This window comes from Puccinia triticina, chromosome 11A (assembly GCF_026914185.1).
Source record: "Puccinia triticina chromosome 11A, complete sequence".
Taxonomy (NCBI): domain Eukaryota; kingdom Fungi; phylum Basidiomycota; class Pucciniomycetes; order Pucciniales; family Pucciniaceae; genus Puccinia; species Puccinia triticina.
In genome coordinates, this window is record NC_070568.1 from 211959 (window position 1) to 233104 (window position 21146).

Sequence of the window (21146 nt, forward strand, 5' to 3'; positions counted from 1 at the left end):
ACATACGCAGCCGCCCTGAAGTTTCTGTGTAATCCTGTGTAATCTATGTATTGAGCTTTCAGAGCTGCGGGGGCCGTATCTCACTTTCTTATACGATACATTGTAGGCCATGAGCTCTGCAAAAGTTGCTTACGCAAATAACAACTAGTGATCCATACTCTTTGACATTCATGTTGAGCTGTATGAATCTCAGCAGAATTCAACAAGAAACACTTCAAACTATGAAATCACCTTAATCTTACATCTTTCCTGGGCAGATGCTTCCAGGTTTATTCTGATGACTACAAGGCTCTGATCCGGACCTTGCACATCCGGAGGAATCCGGAAACTCCGCGGACCGGATCAGTTTTTGGGATGGGCCGCTTGAAATCTGGTATCCAGCAGGGTTCCTCAGTTTACCCCAATGTAGAGGCTGCAATAGGCTAGTTCAAAGCTTGCAAAAAGCTTTGTTTTGACCTATTATGACCTCTTTCTCAATTTGGTGCTGGAAAGCAGGGGGTAGGGCCACATTAATTGTATTATGATTAGGACTCAATGAGGCCGCCGCCAGAGACCACATCAGAAGAAGGAAAACAATGAGAAATGGGTAATATGAAGAGCTAGTACTACTCAATGTTGGCGGTATTGCAAGTGCTGATCACATCATTATCAATCCAGTTCTGTAAACTAAGGATGTCATTGAGCAAGTTGGGTTGGGTACCAGGTATTGCAACATGAGATCCAGAATGCCAAACCAACCTTTCAGACTCATTATTTGATCAAGGAGATGATGAGGAAGAAATGATGAAAGAAGAGCTTGGGTATTTTGAATGATATCTTGAGGGTGGTCAACAAGATGGATTGCTCTGACTCAATGCTTGAATTACAATGACGCCAGAGACCATAAAAACTAGAAAGCAATTTCACACTTGTGACAGGCAGATATAACTGAGAAAATAAACATCTCAGCTATAGTAAACATTAATAAACACAATTGAGAAACTACATTTCTCAAACACAAAATTATTTTGCTAGATCTACACGTCTAGTCTCAGTAGAATTAAGAGCTAAAACACTTAATTAATAGGGGGGTTCACAATATAATTTCAAAAAAACTGTCCACATTTGGGTGTTCCTTGGAAATCAAAACAACTTTCATTTTTTATCTTTTCTTCTGCTTGCGGTGTAATTACATAAATGTCTTTTTCATCTTTCTTGTTGACCCCCTAGAAAAAAATGGAGCTTCAGTGATCATCCTTGTCCCTCAAAAATTAAAAAATGATGTGCCAAAAATTATAGCACCCTCATCCTTTGTCTTGGTTGTTCAAAGTCTTTTTTACGCTCAATCAAGATGGCTTTGAAAGGTTCAAATAATGAGTTGAGATCCCTTGAAGCTCAGACCTTGAAACATTGATCCCTACACCACATGAAACACCCAACTTGACAATCAAGAAGAGCTGGGTCTGGCAGTACTTCAAGACAGTGACGGTCAATGACATTGTTTACAATATCTGCTGGATAAACTCCAGCCCTGGAAGTACTGACATTTTCCTCTCAAAACTAGCAGTGTGGTATACAGAAATGTGAAAAATCATTTTTTTTTCCTGTTTTTACTCATACCAGGCCTCAAGATACCACCAAACACCACAGGAGTTTGCTCAGCCCTTGCATATTGCAAGTGCCATCACCCCTCTCTTTAGGAACCCCATAAGGTCTCTTGCAGAACTTGACCCCCAAGTTCTGCGTAATTTTGTGCTGAAATCCAAGTTTATTAAAGACAGGGAAACACAAAACCAAAGATCAAGGGTTTCCCCCACAATTCCCACAAATTACAAAAAAAAAGTCAAGGGTTCCTCCTATTCTGTCACAAGAAAAAAAGTATGGGCCTATCCAACAAATAAAATTGACACAAAATAGTGGCAGCAAACACAAAAAAATCAAAAAACCAACAGAGACGCCCCACTACCCATCCCTGTCTAGCGGGGTTAAAATTAAAAAGTAGTTGGAAGATGACCCCCAGCGCGCCGCAAGGGCATTATGCAAAGGGGGGGGGGGGCACCAAATAAGCCCCCCAAACTGCGCAAATGCAACAGCGGAGGGGCATGAGCAGAACCCCTGGCTGGAAGTGCAGCACAGCGGTTTGACTGAGGAACAATCTCCCCGCACACCAGCCCACCTTTTATAGACAATCTGGCCTCGCCTCAAGCACGACACCGCAATCTGTCATCACCGCGCCCCATCCCAACCCACACTATTTTCAAGGCAATAATCACCGCGCCACCGCTCACAAGCCAAGAGTAACCTCCCCCTTTCACAATGGTCCTAACCAGGTAAGGGACCAGTTACCACTCTCATGGACACCAGCTACCAGCCCACACGCCCATCACAACCATGTGCTTCCTCGCCTCTGCCATGCCACTCTGCATCCGCCCGTCTCTTGCTCCTCACTTGTTCACTGATTGCAACCAATCTCGGCCGGCTCCAGCTCGACGGATTTGTCTATTGCAAGCTCCCCCATCCACAATCAAATCATTCCCCGCATTTTTTGACCAACCATTGTCTCCCAGAAGCCAATTGACTGCTTTCCTGGCTGCGGAGCATCATCTCAATGTGTCAAAATCTCCAAGGACTCCAGGGAACTTTGGGCTATTTGGCCCAACCCCCTTCACTTTGAATCATCTTTGGAAGGAACTTTGGGGAGAGGGCTTGGGATCATTATCAATGGTGAGTTGGCCCCAGAGCTCCAGTGTATGTGCATATTCAAGCTTACTTTTCTTTCAGCTGATTTGTGGTAGCGTTGTCCGCCAGTCTTGTCTGCTCGACAATGCCAACCCAGCGATGAGGACAAGGGCTCAGCGTGCATCTGATACACGGCAGAAACAGGTGTCCGCGGAGCCGTGTTGCTTAGAAAGCCATGTGGATTACGGGTTCGCGTGGATCCGGGACATGGAGGCCACCCAGACGGCAGCGCTCGCAGCCCCCATCAGCGCAAAGGAGGATCCAGATAACCTATCGATATACGCAGGAATCATGTGCAAATAACGCGCCAAGCTGTAATTACATAGCGAGTGAAGGTTGGATAAGCGGCTTCGGGCGCGCCGAGAGCCTTAAGAACGTCTCGTTCGCCGAGGCGACATTCACAGCCCGGCTGGTGAATGTCAAAGCAAAGGTCGAGACCTTTGCAAAGTTTTTCGCCTTCCAACTTGCCAACCTCGACGGCTTCTCCTCATGGCAACGAATCCAAATATCCTTCAAAGATTGTGGGACCCCATCGCGATCTTTGCACTGGCCAATGACTCCTATCATGATTGGACAAGTTTGTCCCCCCTCCTCTCTCTCCTTGTTAGATATTCTTACGGAAATGAAGGCTGTGATTGTGGATTGTACTACCAAGCCAACAACATCAAGAAGATCAAAACAAGCATGCCAACGCTTATCAATGGCACTGATGTCTTCCATGGCCCCTTTTCAGACATGTAAGCGGAGGGCTGGAGGGCCCAACTGTGAGCCTGAGTCTCTATAGTGCCAACAGGACACAAGAAAAAGGGGGGGGGCAATATTTGGATTTCTTGGGATAAAGAAAATACAAATGAACAAGAGAGAGACAAAGAGAGAGAGAAACTGAGCAGATTCAAGATAAGCAGATATTCAAGGTTATTCTGGTGGGTACTAACTTCCATTGGCAATTCTACCTCTTTAAGGGAGTGCTGCCAAGCTGTGCTAGAGAGTGCAACAGCCTCCTCTCACCAAAGAAACGTGGAGGGCTCCTGGATTAGACAAGTTTAATCCAGCCACAATTTTTTAGCTTCCTTCTGGATAATCAAGGTTCAGGAAACCTATGTGGTTTGTTTCTTCCAAAAACCACAGAAAAAGAAGGATATGATGCAGCAGAATCCTTTGGTTGATGATTTCAAGATAGGTGCAGACCTATGATCAAAGATTGGGCAAAAGCAAGCAGAAGGAGAGAGGAATCAAGAGACACAGAGTTCTACCTCTGAGATAGTCAAGGTTCAGTGAAAGAGTGATACTTACTGTCAATATCCTAGGTGCCTGTGACGGTAGGTATACTGGGAGCATGGTATCCTCTTTGGTGATGATCCTGGGCTATCTGGGGGTGTGGTTCTGGTTGTCTGATTTCTCTCAATCCTCCTCAGGCAAGGGAGATCCTGACTTCAAAAATTTTCACAGTTTGCTTACATAATTACACATGTAAGAATGGTTGGCGCACCTGGTAGCGCTGCCACGTCAAAACTGCGCATGCGCGCCATAACTCTTGTCAGCCTGTAGGTAACTAACCGTGTCTGAGAGGGTTGTTACTAGCAAGATGATAGTGTAATTTGCCAAGGATGGGCCAATGGGTTCGTGGTAAGACCTGTAAAAGGTTTCACTCTATCAGTAATCTTGACTGAGAGGCTTGCTCAATTAAGGCGCATCCAGATCAACACAGGGTGTTGATAGGCATCCAAGTAATAACTCAACTTGGGTTCGTGGTTTTACCTACAGAAAGGTAAGGGTAATCAAGAGTTGAGAGTATTCCTGAATTGAATGATGGTTGAGAATGAAGGCACTGTTTAACTATGTATGTGTTAAACCTTGCTATAATATATTCTGAGGGATAAACAGTCCTGAGGGGCGTGTTTATATAGAGGGGAAAGAGCAGAAGGGAATATGAGGCGCTTGGAGGCGCTTCAGAACCAGGGGGGAACTGGAAGCGCTCAAGGGAAGCAGATCCTCATGAGGATCAACATTGGAAATGATCAGGGCAGTGTAATGATCAGTACTGATCCTGGATCAGTAGCTGTGCACACTAGCTGATCATAACCAATCATGGATTCCATTCAGTGCTCTTTGAATTGGATTACATCATGTATTGTTTATGTAATTATATCATAACCAATATATTATGTAAATGGGGACTGAGGCGTAACAGGGGATAAATGAGTGATACCTGTCTTGGGGTATTTCACGTGTACAGTAATATTACAATGTATTGTAATCTTACTGTTGCACGTAACTTAACTCTCATAACAACAGTACATTATGGTAACTGTATTTAACTATGGTTATCTGTAATGTAATGTATAACAGGAGTACATTCTTAAGCTTGTGTCAAATGATATACATATGTAATAAAGGTGTAAAAGGAATGTACTATATGTAATGTGAACAATTGCAGGTACTTGGTACGTGTAAGGTACTGTGACACGTACTCTGTGGCTGACAACTCTCATTGAGTTGGGGGACTCAATTGTAATTCATTGTGTTGCGGGACTCAATCACAATTCATTGAGTTGCGGGACTCAATTGTAATTCATTGAGTTGCAGGACCCTATTGGAGGAAATTAGAGCTTGCAGATCAACTTTTAGTTTAGAGTTATCTTGCTCAAATAATTTGAGATGTAGAAAAGGCAGACTTTTAGGTTAGCTGCGCTGACTCTAAGGCTGACACAAGAACTTAGGGAATGAGTAGAGTTACAAAGAAATGATAAGTTGTAACTAGGGTGAAAATTGCATGAGAAAACAGAATATGAAGTCTAAACAAGGTTATCTCTTAAGATGGAAAAGATATGAAGTAATTCATATGTAAAAAGGTAGAAAAGGCAGCTTTTAGGTCAGTTGTGTTGACTCTAAGGCTGACACCAACTGAGCGGTATCTGGCCTGCGGGGGTTTTTTCTTCTTTTTTTTGCAAACCGGTGCAGGCAATGGTCCGGGTGGAGGGTGTCTATTGGATATTCAAGGAAGATCTACATAGAGTGGCTGCTTTTTGCTTTCCTTGACGTTGTGGAACTCCGACAGGTGCTGGGCTGTCGGCAGTTACTGGAAGGGAGAGTGCGCTGTGCGCTGCCTTTGCGGTGGTCCAGAAAAGAGATGTAGGGGAATCGAGATAGCGAAAGTTGGAGGGGGGATTTGTTGAGAGACAATGAGGTGTAGATTCCCGTTGGCGGTAGTTTGTTGTTGAGGATCTGAAGAGGAAAGGAGTCTGGAAAAGAGGGCCGGAAGATGTGATCTAAAGAAGGGATTTGGGGAAATGGGACTCAAGGTGCTGAGAGTTTGAACTCAGAAGACACGTGGACTCAGAGAGGGATCAATAAGATTAAGATTCTGGATGGATGATCTGAAAGGCCAAAAGAAAAGGGTTCAGACAAAGTCCATGCTGCCCCATCATCTGAGTTTGAGCTGAACTTGGACTCTGGGGACTGTGACATGTATGGACAGGTCATCATACACCATGCGCCCAACAACAAAACAAGAAGGAAAAGAAAACAACACAAAAACAAAGAAAACCCACAACAACACACCAACCCACCACATACATCTCCATCCAAAAGTGTGCATATAAGAAAAGAGAAAAGACAAACAAAACAAACCAAGAAAGAGAAGGAAGAGACAAAACAGACAAAAAGAAGGGAAAGAGGGGGGGAGAAGATCCTGAAACGCCTTGAGGATCTTGAGGACTGAGTTCTTGAGACTGGGGGATGAAAGCTGAATATCTTGAGGACTGGATACACTCCGCGCGCTGCTGATTTGATCTGAATCACCGCCTGTACCATTTGGTGCACCACAACATGCTGCTGGCGCTGCGGCTGGCTGGGAAGGAAATCATGATCCATAACAGCTGAAAGAGTTTATGTACCCATTGATGTATCAGTTGAAACTCAAAGTTTTCAAATCTTGTACTATTCATCCTTTCTTTTGCCTTTCAATCCAAAGATCTCCCTCAAAACCCTATATTTCTTTGGATTTACTTCGCACACGGCGGAAAACTCGTTGCGCACGGAAATTCCGGTCAATCTGACGTCGTCTCCCAGGGAGCCCCCCTCCGTGCGCACCAGAAGCTCCCCCAAAAAACACTTTGCACACGGGTTCCCCTGTGACAATTTCCAGTGTGTGCAGATGATCATGTCCCCTGTAGTAGATCCAATCTTTTTATCACTAACTTCATAAACAAATCCAAAGACAGCCATCCCACCCAAAAATGCCCAACCAGGAAAAATCACAATCCCCCATGGCCCCTCTGGATGCCACATCAGCTCTCCCAGTGACTCCGACGGTGGTTTCAGCAACTCTCACGGTGGTCCCGGTGGTTTCAGCTACTCTCACAGCTGTCCCGGTGGTTTCAGCTACTCTCACGGCGGTCCCGACTACTACTATTGTCGAGCCAGCTTGCCCAATCATCCCAATCCCTCCTCCTCCCGAAAAAACCTACAAGAGCAAGGAAAAACTGAAGGAAGCAATACAAGACTGGGCCTTTCATCATGGTTATGCGATTGCTACTGCTAACTCTTCTTTTTCACGAGGCAAGGGGAAAATCACGTTCCAATGCGATCTCTCAGGAAAGTACCGTGGTCATCGCGCAAACGTTCCTGCCAAGGCCCAAACTACAAGCTCAACAAAGATTGGCTGTCCTTTCCGATTGAATGCAACTCAAGATTTGTCTGGCTCATGGACGTTGAAAATGAAGAACCCGGAGCACAACCACAGTCCCTCTGATACCCCTGCCGTCCATCGACTCCATCGCTGTTACACCAAAGAACAGGCCGCCGAGATCTCAAAGCTTACCGCCGCCGGTGTCAGGCCTCTGAAAATACAGACCACTCTTTGCAACAGCAGCAAAACTCCGCTTCACGTCCCCTTGACCGCAATCTATAACAAAAATTACCGTGACAATAAAGCAGCTCTTGGATCCAAACCTGCAATGGAAGCTGTGATTGAGTGCCTCTAGAAGAAGGAGTTTGAATACCGAGTGAAAGCCGATAAAGATGGTCACCTCAATGCGCTATTCTTCGCGCTTCCAGAATCAATTGAGCTTGCTAAGAAGCATCCGTGGATGATTCAAATGGACGCTACGTACAAAACGAACTGGTACAAGATGCCTTTGTTGCACATTGTTGGCATCAACTCATCAAACAAAACCTTCACATTTGCTTTCTGTTTTGTTTCCCAAGAGCAAGAGGACAATTACTTCTGGGCAATGCAGCAATTGAAAATTTCCCTGGCGCCGCATACCCCATCGGTTATTCTGACGGACAAAGAACAAGCTTTGATGACTGCGATCAAAGACGTATTCCCCACTGCAAGGAACCTTCTTTGTCAGTGGCATATTGGAAAGAACTCGCGAACCAACTTTCAATCCAACCTTGGCGACAAAGTTTACCCAGCATTCACCAAAGCCTGGAACTTCCTACTCGCGTCAAAGTCAGCGGCGCAATATCAACATAACTTTGCCAATCTGGCAAAGTTATGTCCTCCCGAGGTCATGGATTATTTAACAGAGAACTGGATCCCTTTGAAGAACGAATTTGTGCAATATCTGCTTGACAATACTCTGTACTTCGGAAACCTGAACACTTCTCGATGCAAGAGCTTACATGAAGCCATCAAGAGATTCCTCCAAGGTTCAGCCCAAGCAATGTCAACAACAATCTCGGATATGTATGGTGCAGTTTGACACCAGCTTCATGAAATGATGATCAGCACTGCAACACAGAAGACTGTGTACCTCAACAACCTGCTCGATGTCTTGGGACAACTTTTGGGCCAGATCTCTCATCATGCATTGAAGGAAGCTTTTTGCAATTACCTATCGCCGACAAAGACAAAGGAATGTGTCAACTGCAGCTACGAGTCGTACATGGGAATACCATGTGCCCACAAGTTGAAGGTGCTCGAAGCTGCTGGAGATGTTGTAAAGAAAGAAGACTTTCACTTACAGTGGCATCTCATCAACATTCCAGTGAGCTTTGTTTGATTTTTCTTATCTTGGCTAAAGGGTGCTATCCTTTTTTTTCCAATGCTAATAAGTGCAAACTATTGTTTTTTCCTTCTAGGGCATTGCACCTCTGACACAATTAAGCTCGCCGGACCTAGGCCAGCCCTGTGATGAAGATTATGAGACCAATTTTCTCAAGAATATATTCAAACAATTCCAGAAGCTTTCAACAAGCGAGAAAGCGAGCTACATTTCTATGTTTGGAAAGCTTCTTGATCAGAGCCACGTGCTCAAACAACTCGAAGATCCAGTCAAACAACCTCACAAGGGACATCCAAAAGGCAGCAAAAACAAACGGAAACACCCTGAAAAATCAATGAAGCGTGATCCCTCGGCATGGGAGCACCTGCTACCCCCAAAGCGACAAGGTTGGCCCCCAAAGGCCAAGCCAGTTAACCCTCTTCCAAAAAAGAAGAGAGGGAGGCCGGCAAAGGGAAACTCAAAGGTCAAGCCCTCCGTTCATTTATCTATGCACACATTTGTCTCTCTTTGCTGAACCATACTGTTGTATATATCTGTGGATTCAGAAAGCCCCAAAGAAGAAGCTTCAAGTAGATTCATCTGAAGATGAAAGCACCGCGAAATCAACCAACAATGAATACACCTCTAAGGCAAGTCTTCCTGATCTCGAAGACCTGAACAACCATTCCAAACCTCTTCCACAAAAGAAGAGAGGGAGGCCAGCAAAGGGCAACTCAAAGAAGAAGGTTCAATTTGATTCATCCAAAGACAAAAGCACCGCGGAATCAACCAAGGATGAATGCATCTCTACGGCAAGTCTTCCCAATCCCAAAGAACTGAACAACTACACAAATAAGACAACAATTGAAGCTTCCTCCATCAAAAAGGAGGGATCACCGGCCCTGTTGGAGAGGGATCCCAACACGCCACCCAAAGATGAAATTGATTCCAAAGCAAATTCAACTTTTGAGTGGACCAAACTCAATCAGGCACACAGATACTGGAGAATGGTGCCAGTTACTGTAAGACCACTCAATGAAAAACTACATAATGTTGCAGGCAATGGACAATGTGGTTTTTGAGCAGCAGCGCTGAGCATAGGCCGCGAGAGCTGCAAGTGGGACAATATTTGAAGGGAAATGATAACCAAGATGGAAAACAAACCAATTTATAAAAACACAAAGTACCTTGATATGATTGCCAATGGGATCTCACACAATAAATTGAAGGCCAAACTGAACTTCTTGAAGTTGCCAGCACCAATTGCCTACTGGATTTTACCTTCCCACGACATGGGGATCTCCTGGCAGATACTTATTGCAGGCCGGTAATTCACATCTCTCACCAAATGCAAGTAACCTTCCTCCCACTATCACATCCCCCAACTACAAACCCCCCAATCCTTATGTTGTTGTTAGAGGAAGAAGTGCACTATAACACCTTTTTATTCAATGGTAGCATCTATCCAGCTCCTGACATATCAACTTTGTGGTACAAGTACAGAACTGAAGATTCCAAAGGGTGGGAAGCTTTAATCAAATCAAACCGCGACCAATGGATTGCAAAAGTACCCAGAAGAACTGGTAGAAAGTTATTCATTGATGTAGAATAGAACAATGATGTCTTGCTTGTTTTTCACTTTTTTTTCCAATAAAAAATTGTTTATTGATTTTTTTGCAAAACCTGTTTGTCCCAGAGCCCACAAGGGCCTGGTTGTTGATTTCTGCAAGAAATATTCATTATATTGAAGTGGAAGACTGCCCTGTAGATTCATTCTCAAGTTGTTTTCATTTTTTTTTTTGACTTTTTTCAATACACAATCATGTGGTTGTTTCTTCATATTATTGATGTGAAGTTATTTTCTGAGTGCCGACATGGGCTCAGCTATTGATTTTGTGAATAAAATACAATATTCTTTATGTCAAACTGTCCGTGCGCAAACATCAAAAGAGCTTTTTGGTTGCTTGCGCACGTAGGGGGGCTCCCTGGGAGACTACGTCAAATTGACCGGAATTTCCGTGCGCAACGAGTTTTCCGCCGTGCACGAAGTAAATCCGTACTTCTTTCTTCCTCATTTTTTGACATTGTTTGGGCAATATTGCACTCAGGAACCAAGTGTGGTAGTTTGCCTCATTTGGTTTATAAATCTGACAGTTTAATTTTTGATTAATTCCTGATGCCATACATACCACCAGTCTAAAATTTGAATCAAAAATTTCAAACACACACCTGGGCCTGGATTAGTAAAAAACAGACATAAAGTATCTTTCTTTGACACTTTCCAACTAGCTAGGTAGAATGAAAGCTTTATAAAATATCCCTTCAGATTTTAGAAAAAATTGTGATTGCAGGATGACAGGTTTTTTCATCAGATACTAATATAATGATTCTGCATGAGACATGAGGGGGAGGCATTGAGATTTTTCAAGCTCACTGAATGTAGGATTTCCATTTATCAAATCCCAGCTCTAGGCAGCAAGAAATCTATTTGACTCAACCACCAGGAAGAAAAAATAGTCACTTGATGGCAAGTGACATGATGCAGCTTGGGTTTCTGCTCCAGAGCTACTCCAGCGCTGCTCCAAGTCTGCTCCACCAGCACTTGTAGAGCTTGCAGGACTGTACCAGAGCACTCAATGTGGCACAGTCAACTGATCCTAATTTTTTCCCAGGAACAGCTGATGCTCATCATAAGCTGAGCAGTAAGCATTGACTGAGCCTAGGCCAAAGCTGAGCATTAGCTGAGCCTGGGCCACAGCTGAGCATTGGATATTCCAAGCCTGAAACAAATCCAAGTGTCAGCTGGACCAAGAATATTCCAAATCTGAGCATCAGCTTAGCCAACAATGGTCCAAAGCTGAGCCTCATCTTGGAAAAGGCTTTTGCAGAGCTTAGGATCAGCTGGGACAATACTGTTCCAAAGATTAACACCAGCTGGGCCAAAGATTTTTAAAAGCTGAGCATTGGCTGAGCCAATGCTGGTACAAAGCTGAGCATTGGCTGAGCCAGGGCTGTTCCAAAGCTGAGTATCAGATTTTTTGAGACTATTCAAAAGATTAATATCACCTGAGCCAAGGCTGTTCCACAGCTGAGAATCAGCTGAGCCAAGGCTGGTCCACAGCTGAGCATCAGCTGAGCCAAGGCTGGTCCACAGCTGAGCATCAGCTGAGCCAAGGCTGGTCCACAGCTGAGCATTGTCTTAGCCAAGGTTGGTCCACAGCTGAGCATCAGCTGAGCCAAGGCTGGTCCACAGATGAGCATAAGCTGTTACAGGAGTGGTCAGACTCAGAATCTGAGCATTGGCTGGGCCAAGATTTATCCAAAGCTGAAAATCAGCTGAGCCAATACTGGTCCAAAGCTGAGCATTGGCTGGGCCAATGATATTCCTAATCTGAGTCTAAGCTGAGCCATGACTGGAATAAAGCTGAAAATAAGCTGGGACAGGACTGGTTCTGATCTGGGCAACAAAGCTGAGCATGGGCTGGGCACCAAAGCTGAGCATAAGCTGGGAGCTAAAGCTGAGTATCAGCTGACCAGAAATGGGGATCAGTGGTGCCCAGCAAAAACTGAGGATCTCCTGTGGAAATTCTTAAACTGGTTAGATGGTGGGTAGATGGTGGGTAGATGATGGGTAGATGGTGGGTAGATGGTGGGTAGCCCGCTGGAGCTGGCATGATGTCACTTGTCATCAAGTGACTATTTTTTTTTCCTGGTGAACTCAACAAAAATCAGTAAGCCCATGCCAAGTCAGATGGAAAACAGGGACCCTTAACAGTGGTTGGATAAAATGAGAATGGAAGTCTAATTACTGATCATGAAATGCCATCATGGGGTTTTCATTCATCTATCCATTTATATATAATATTCAGTAGTTAATTGTGTAGTTTATGAATATGTGATTTAAATATCTCACTTTCAAATTCATACATTTTTTCACTGTGTTTATGGTACAGAAGACAAGCTTGGACCATGTTACAGATGTTTCCATTGAGCCCCTGTAAATACGGTGCTATAATGGGCCACTTTCACCTTCTGTACCATAAACACAGCAAAAATGTATCTGGATTTTAAAGTGAAGACTAGAGACCAAGGCGGCTCCGCCGCTGCAGGGTAACAATCCATCCTTCTGTTTGACAATAAATCTGCTGCCTAATTATCTCTAATTAGTAATAGTACAATATTTGAAAGTTATTTAAATTTAAAATTGCAAATCTTTCCACACAATACCCAGGGCAAAATTGTGAAAATCCACACAGAAATTCATCTATTTATTGTCAGATTTATCAATACAAAGAATTTTGGAAACAAATTATGAATCAAATGCTGAGATGCATGCAATTGATATCAGTGAATCAGGTGCAGTCCGTTAGCACAAAGACCTTGGAGATGTTGAAGATCTCCACCTCATGTATTGGGTGATGAAGCCCTCCTTTGAGCTCTGCAGGTTTGTCGGATCCGTCTTGATTTGCGACAGCGCGTCGGACCAAGACGCATGCAGTTTGACCACTAAAACAACCACACATCAGCCAGTGCATACAGGAGAGGGAGGATGAGAGAGAGGGGAATGACGGGAGTTGTATTTCAGACGACCGTCTTCCATCTCTTTGCGGTGCTTCTCCTCTAATTGACTGATATCTTGCTTGAGAGTGCTCACGTCTCTCTTTCAGCCCTCCAAATGACTCTTGACGCCGCTCCGCACTGGACCAGTCCAAGTCGCAACTCAGGCTGAGCCAGCAGGCAGTGGAGAGTCTCAACCAACAGACAGACGACCTGAAGGAGTCGATGTCCCAACTGAGGCTCGATAAAGAAGGGCTGAGCAAGATGCTGACCCGCAAAGCTAAGAAAGCACGATCAGTCCCATCTCCGTCACACAACCAGAGCTTGACAATGGGGTATATGCAGGGCTGGTGATCTGCCAGAAAACAACCAAAGCAGAATCTGGAGGTGTGATGGTTAGTAGTTTGGCCAGAGAGCTGGGTGAGTGATGCATGAGCATACCTTTGGCCGCAGAGACAGGTGACCCTGGGGACAACAGTGTCGAGGCTCTTCTTGGAGACATGACACTCAATGGTGTAGACGCAGCTCGGGGCGGGACAGAACTTCAGCGCGGGATTATTGTTGACAAAGGTGTGGTTGAGGAGGGTTTGGAAGCCGGCCATGAGTTTGTCGGCCTCGGTGTGGTAACCCTGTTCCTGTTCATACTATCACCCTCATATCACCAAAACCCTTCATAAATACTTCATTATTACTTCATATTCAGATTCTACACCCCATTTTACCCCTAGTCACCCACTCATTTCACCTAGGATTTCCAAATGGATCAGCAGTTATTGGCATGTATAGTTTTGGCAGGTATTTTCTTCATACATATCCTTAGCATTATTACATACATCATTCATTAGTATCATAGCTACATAGGACTGCAGATCTTACATAAACTGCATTACTCATTTTCCTCTTCATATGATATCAGCAGTACATTCCTTCATAGCTCTTGTAGTTATTATCAAATGCTCATCATTATTTCATATTCTACATAGTTACCTTTCATGTACACTCCTTGGTCATTGCACCTCCATCATTACTGCTCATCTTCAGATATTGTTACTATGTGCTCATCATGTATCACCCCCCTGTAGTACTTCTCACATATATAAACACCCCTCTAGATGTTGTGTCCCCATCATGCACTTTCTACTACATCCCCTCTGTAGCAACTTTTAAACATCACCCTTATATGCACTTTCTACTACATCCCCTCTGTAGCACTTTTTAACATCACCCTTATATGCACTTTTCACCCACTACACTTTGTATGCACCTCTCCCCCCCCATACTCTCTGTAGCACCTTTACACATCACACTTAGATAAACTTTTCATCACCATAGAAATGTATCTCCCAGCATATATCTCATTTCACATCTCAGAGTGACTCCCCAAGGGCTTCTGCTTTTCTCCCCATCTCACTTCTCCTCTCTCACTCAGTAGGATTGATACACCTCAAACTCATAAAAGTGTTAAATTTAAGTCATCTAAGTCAAAGAGAATCATCAGCCACACCCTTTTCTTTTTCTTAGTGTAACCCTCTCTCCATCAGCATTAGTCAAGAGGGCAGCCTCACCAGCACCTGTAGCCTCTTCTACATTATTAGTAGTGTAGTTGACTATTTCCCCTCACAGCTCTTTCCAGATCATTTAGGAGTTCCACAAGTGGTGTCCCAACAGTGGCCTGATTACCTTTAGATTTTAGTCCTAGTTACCTTTTTCACTACCAGTTTATAGTCCTATCACCTACACAAATCCCTTCCATTCCATTCCTCTTCAAGTGCAGAAAACATAAAAACTACAAAAAAAAAACATATTTTCCCACCATAGTCATTCATTTGAATTCTTTCCTCCTTTACACCTTAACCAGTCACTCCTTCAACCCCTTTTATTCCTTCACAAAAGAAAAAATCCTCAACTTCACCCTTCTGGAAAGACTCTCATTTATCCCAACCATCCAGCTGGACTACTTCATTCCTCTATAGTTACCCTTCAACATGTCTGAAGACTCCCAAGATACTGCTCATCCTATCAACAACAACCTAGGAGAGACTTTCAGCAACAACAACCCCATCCCAACTGCTTCAGAAGATACCAACACTCACCCTGCTGGACCAGCCAACCCCCATCCTGAAGAGCCAGCTCCTATCAACCCTTTACCTCAACTTACCAACACCTTCAAGCAGTACAGAGGCAGCACTGGCCCCAAAAATCCTCCGTTTCAATCTACCAATGCCTTCAATCAGTACAGGGACAACATACCAGGACCTTCTGAAAGCCCTCACCTAGGACTCAGGCAAAGGATCACACCTCCAGCCCCATCTGTATCTTCCAAGAATTCTGTGGTCTACTTTTTGGAGAAGGAAACCAGGATGCCAATCTACAAAGGACCAGTCAAAGGAGTCAAAATCAAGCCCTTGGACAAAGAACTCTGCTTTGATGGAACCAACCTCAGCATTGAAAACTTTATTAACAGGTATGAAAATGTAGGATCAACTGATGGAGCTTCTTCTATAGATTTGGTCAGACAGGTTGTTTCTTTTCTCAAAGGGGAGGCCATCAAGGAAGAAGTGGAACAAATGGAGGCTTACAGGAACCAGAACTGGGAGGACCTCAAGATCATCCAACATTTAGTCTGAAACCAATGTGGCTGACCATGCGGATTAGTGCTAGTCCGGACTTAGTTGCGGGCTTAAGTTAAGCTACACCCGGGGAGTCCATCCACAGGGAAATCACGCGGATTCCACGAGGACTCCACGTGGTAGCCGCGCGCGAGGTCGGACCAGCGGCTGGAGGTCCAGGGAATCACGGGGTCACCACCGGGAGGATCACCCGTGGATTCCACGGCAGCTTTTGGCTCTGCGTGGAATCCCCGTGGATTCCCTGTGATCATGACGTGAAGGTTGGGCCCCCGGGTGGATCACGGGTCCTTCAACCGTGGGCTCCCCGAGGAATCACCGTGAAACCCACGCGCGGGTTTGGCCCACGAGATGTGGTTCAGCCAGGTAACCCGGGGGGGGGGGGGGGGCGGAGCGGATCAAAACCGCGGGTAATATTGCACAACGTGGTACCACCAGGGTACCACACGCTGCATTGCATATCAAGTAGCCATCGTAAAAACATACAACAAAAGGGATTGATAGAGAAAAAAAATCACAAAGAGAAACAAGAAGTAAAAAAAAAGCAAGGAAATGAGAGAAAAGCGAGAGAAATGAGAAACGGGGGAATCAGACGGTGTCTGCGGCGACGGTAGATAAAACTATTAATTGATGCGGCCACTGAGTCAACAAGGACGCCGTCATAGAACTTGAGAATCAAGTTTGGCAAGCGGTTTTCTGATAGTATGATTGTCCGGAATGATCCTAACAATGTCTTGTAACCCTTGGATTACTTGATCGATGTACCAGCAGACGTGGTCGAGAACTCATGCTAATGACAACATTCAATTGAAGCCAGGCCTTTTATTCTTTGAGATCTATTTCAACCCTCTTCAATCTTGTTTGCATTCTGGTCACAACCTAGAGAACGGGCAGCAAGGATAGCGGGGACAAGTTAGGATAGTTACGCTTTGTTTCCTGCTTTTTGAAGAACATTTTGGTATCTATTCAAACGGACTAACTCACTCGACCATGTCCATAAAGCATACCTAATTGGTTAGCAGTACGTGCATCAAACAGTTTAATGAATCCTCTGACACCTCCAGCGGCCAGAATCGGTTGGAGGGATACAGGATCGATGGACCACAATATTGAATTGAAGATTTCTGCTTGACCCCTGTTTATCAGTTCAGCTATTTTATCCAAGAAAGGGTCTTGAATGTGGAGTGTATGTATGCCGCTGAGGCTGGAGTGACTGACTGTTACTGTGTTGGATTTATCTACAATATTGTAGAGGAGATGTCATTTTTCCTTGATCAGATGGAGCTTGATGACTCTAATCTGTTCTTCAAAAGTATGGTAGGTGCAACAATCAGCAAACCTATTGAGAAAAAATAACAACTAAGTGTACCATTGTGTTGATCGTCAAAAGTCGGGCTGGACTCGGTGGGAGGTGGAGTTGCTGTTGGCCGCAGATGGGAGGCACAAGTCCCTTGTTGCCCTGGGTCATCCGGAGTACATAATCAAGCCGGACTGGAAGTTCGAGCCGGGGTGGTTGTCATCAAATCAGCCCTATTTAGCCCTAATATCCCAATGAGCTGCGTTCGTGTCGGTTCCACCGGCAATGCAGGGGCAGCCGTGGGTTCCCCGTTGTTGAGAACGACAGGGAATCCACGGCTGCCCCTGCATGTTGTGTTCTCGTGGGATCCACCGCGATCCCACAGGCAGCTGTGGAATCCTTGTGATTCTTGACGTGGAAATCCCAGGTGGGTGGAGACAACGGGAAAGCCCGTCGTCTCCACGCATTTTCCACGGGAGGGTGGAGACGACGGGGGGAGCAGTGAAATCCACGTGGATTTCACAGAGCCGGTGATCCCGTCGTCTCCACAAACGCGCGGGCCAGGAAGCACCGAGCTTAACTAAGCCTCTCCGAGGAGGCGCAAAGCGTCTCCAAAGGAGAGGCTTAGGACTAATGTCCCATATTTGGCCTGAGGCTGACGGGTTTTTTCAATGAAAATGTGCGATTTTGTGTTTACAACTCTCCTACAACTTGGTATCACCTCATAATCCAAATCCCAGTTGGCCATGTCTAGCCCTTGATCTCAGCTGTCTTGTACATGTTTTTTCAAGTAAATTCATCAAGAACTGGCCGCTCAGCAGCCATTCTTGTAAGGGCATTTTCTGAGCAATGTGACAGACCCGCCGGGCCATTTGCAGGTCAAGTACAGACACTTTCTCACGGTTTCAGCCTTGCAAGGCCTTGCAAGCCATGCTTTTACAACAATTTTTCTTTCAAGGGATGGGGGTAGGTGTTGTGTTAAACACACCAGAATATGTAGAAAGAAAATCTGATTCTAATGATGCCAGAGGCTGTGAAGAAATCCAATGAGTATACGGTGATATGGGGGATATAAGGAATTTTTAGATGTTTGGCTGGGCAGCCTCAGGCCAAATATCGGACATTAGGCACAAGTCCCTCCCGCAAGCGGGAGGGTGCTCGCGCCCCGCGAGCACAGGGAGGGACTTGTGTTAAGTTCGAGGAAGCACCCCCGCCGTGTAATCCCTAGGCCCCAATGCGGATGCTCTGAGTGTCCCAACTCACCCTGGGAGCTTGGGTTGTTCATTCCGTCAAAGATCCGGTGGAATCCGGCCGGACAGGATATTACCAGGGTCGGGGTGCGAGATAGGTCAAATCCGGCTCCGGGGCACCGTATTGGAACATGTTGACTGATCACGGGTATGATTTTAAGAAGATGGAGATGTGTTTGAAATCTAGTACAGAGTACATATTGCTAACACCTGCTAACACTCAGTAACACTCGGTTTGAGGCGACATCTTCACTTATAACATGACGTAATAATAATATGACCGAAAGATATTGGATATGCACACATAGTAAGCAAGCTCCCCCGGTTGCATGTTCCAGAAACTCTCCTGATCCAGAGACGTGGTTTCGGAGAATGGGCCTACGTTTCGATTCTAGTATAAAGTACACTGATATGGAGGATGTCAAATCTTACAATGAAAACAACACGCTTGTAATGAAAACTGAACGAAACTATAGGATAGCTTTGATACTTTGACTTGAAAGTGCTTGGGAATGATAAATTGATACAGGCCTCCAGGAAGTTGACGTAACAAGCAAAGAGGGCCGATGACATCATGAGAATTGGACGGGCTGGCCAGGCTGCCCTGCAGACAACAACACAACGGCATATTTGCCACTGATCTTCCAGCCTGGTTCTTCCTTGTCTAAGCGAGAGGCATCAGCGTCGGTAATTCCTACAACTACATCTGACTTGATTGTCCTGAGGCTGGCAACCGGCGGGGCGCCGGCCTCGGAAGCCAAAGGCCCGATGGCCACGTCGAACGGAGTTGCCACGGGGGCGTGGCAATCGTAAGTCAATTTGCGATGATTCAAGTCCCCCTTGAAAATAACTAAGTCCGACTCGGAGAGGTGGAGAAAGAGATCAGGAGCCTCGTTTTTCAAATCCCAGACTACAAAACAAATCGACTTCAGCGCAATGAGCGTACACATGAGCTTGGCAGTACATACAAGTGTATCCTGTGCACCAAAAGGGATGCTGCTCATATATCCATTTTCCTTCCTTCTCGTATTGCTAATTGATAAGTTGACCACAGAAAAACAATACACTTAGAGGGCCGCTTGCGGTTGGAATGACGACCAGTAGCTCAAACTAACCTTCCATCTGTCCCCGAGTCTCTTGAGACTAGCCAGTTCGTCCTCAGTCCTATCAGTAAACAGATGTCCATACACCATGGAGTTTAAGAGCCAGCTCCAATCCTGTCTGGTCACGTCGGAAACTGAACCATAAATGAAGACCTTGATGGTCAACGACGCGTTTTAGGAAAATGCTAGTATGACTCACGTACCAAACCAAGCAAATCGCTTGCCATGGAACCTCACTTGGTTCACCAAGCCAGATTGTAGGAGGAAGTCTGCGTAAACACAATCGCAGTATAGCTCGAATCCGGCATTGTCAAGGACGAAATCAACTCTTCCACCCTTAAGTTGGGAGAAATGTTCCCACAATTTGAGGAGATCGTTGCCTAAGATATTCTTTTCGCTGTCTGCTAGATGAGCCCCGCCGGTCGATTGTAACTTCTTGATATCATCTTCGGTCATCTGGAGAAGAAGTGTAATGTAAATCAGCAGTGAGCCATACTTACGCAGACAAAACAAATCGAACAAAGACAAAGGTGACCTGCATTGATCAAAAGAGAAAGATCGGTTGCGTTTCCCCAAAGACAGACTTGAGTCAACTCCATAAACAACAATTTGAGTTGCTCTTGCTTGGCTTGGCCTTCTGCTTGGATCATCTTGGGTGGGTCCGCAAACCGGGTGGATAATTCGAATACCGCATCTCCCGATCTTGAAAAAGTGTCTGATTTTTGACGAAAGAATACATCACTGTAATAGTCGGCAGAGGCTGTAAGCTTGCTGCGAAAGCCCCGTTTGTTTGCAAACCGTGGTGGAGATGCAGACTACTGACTATGAGCCCCAGTACTTGGACATGCTGAAGCACTCGTGTAACCGGCGGTACTTGTAAGCCTCGGCAAACAACCAGGGCGCGTTCATGAAATCTTTCCCGCGAAAGTATCTGGCAATCTCCTTGTTCCACAAAGAGATATCACCTTCGCCGTCATCGATTATGGGGCGTAATTTAGCCTAAGGGCCCGAGGGAGACGGGGTGGCGGATGAGTATGTAATGGATAGGCTACACGATGGTCTGCACAAAGGGATGGGGGTTGACTGACGTTCTGATGAAGATCGTCCATGAGGTTCTCCATACGCTCGATGCAACTAACCAGGTCAACAATACGGTCTTCTTCGGTCTCTTGATTGAGAGTCTGGACGGTATCGTCGATCGCTTTACCCAGGATGGTGGGTAAACGCTGGCCCATGGTGGCATGAGCAAAGGAGTACTCTAATGAAGTCGGCAAGAAAGATCAGGGTCAGAAGGGCTGAAGAAGGTCTTGCCAAGATAGCAGTGCGCGTTTACCATGATAACCTCGGTACGCCGGCCAAGGTGGATTGTTGGGATCGACACGAGAGGGGGTACGCGGGAACTGGGGGGAGGGGGGTACCAAGAGAGAAGACAATCAACATCCGAGAGATCCAAGTCAATCGGGCGAGGAAGAACCCACTTGGCCTTGGCCGAACCCGGCCTGCTTGGGTGGCAGAGACCCCAAGTTGAGCAGGGTCCGCTGGGGGGGATTAGAGCTGGGCAAGTCGGACATACTCGCAGGTGGGGAACGCGCTCGGATGAA

General features: G+C 45.5%; 3 protein-coding genes across 3 annotated transcripts; 2 read left to right on the top strand and 1 right to left on the bottom strand.

Annotated features, from left to right (window-relative positions):
* Window positions 1-2700: 2700 nt before the first annotated feature.
* On the top strand, window positions 2701-3021 carry PtA15_11A11 (uncharacterized protein; the record flags this gene model as incomplete). Its single annotated transcript, XM_053160996.1, has 2 exons — window positions 2701-2703; window positions 2788-3021. The coding sequence occupies 2 exons, from the start codon at window positions 2701-2703 to the stop codon at window positions 3019-3021; spliced, it is 237 nt and encodes a 78-aa protein (XP_053024879.1).
* A 3965-nt stretch (window positions 3022-6986) lies between these two features.
* On the top strand, window positions 6987-7398 carry PtA15_11A12 (uncharacterized protein; the record flags this gene model as incomplete). Its single annotated transcript, XM_053161007.1, has 2 exons — window positions 6987-7133; window positions 7279-7398. The coding sequence occupies 2 exons, from the start codon at window positions 6987-6989 to the stop codon at window positions 7396-7398; spliced, it is 267 nt and encodes an 88-aa protein (XP_053024880.1).
* Window positions 7399-19014: 11616 nt separating this feature from the next.
* On the bottom strand, window positions 19015-21116 carry PtA15_11A13 (uncharacterized protein; the record flags this gene model as incomplete). Its single annotated transcript, XM_053161018.1, has 9 exons — window positions 19015-19292; window positions 19411-19474; window positions 19558-19679; window positions 19749-20001; window positions 20085-20286; window positions 20369-20544; window positions 20634-20803; window positions 20879-20945; window positions 21024-21116. The coding sequence occupies 9 exons, from the start codon at window positions 21114-21116 to the stop codon at window positions 19015-19017; spliced, it is 1425 nt and encodes a 474-aa protein (XP_053024881.1).
* Between the last annotated feature and the right edge of the window lie 30 nt (window positions 21117-21146).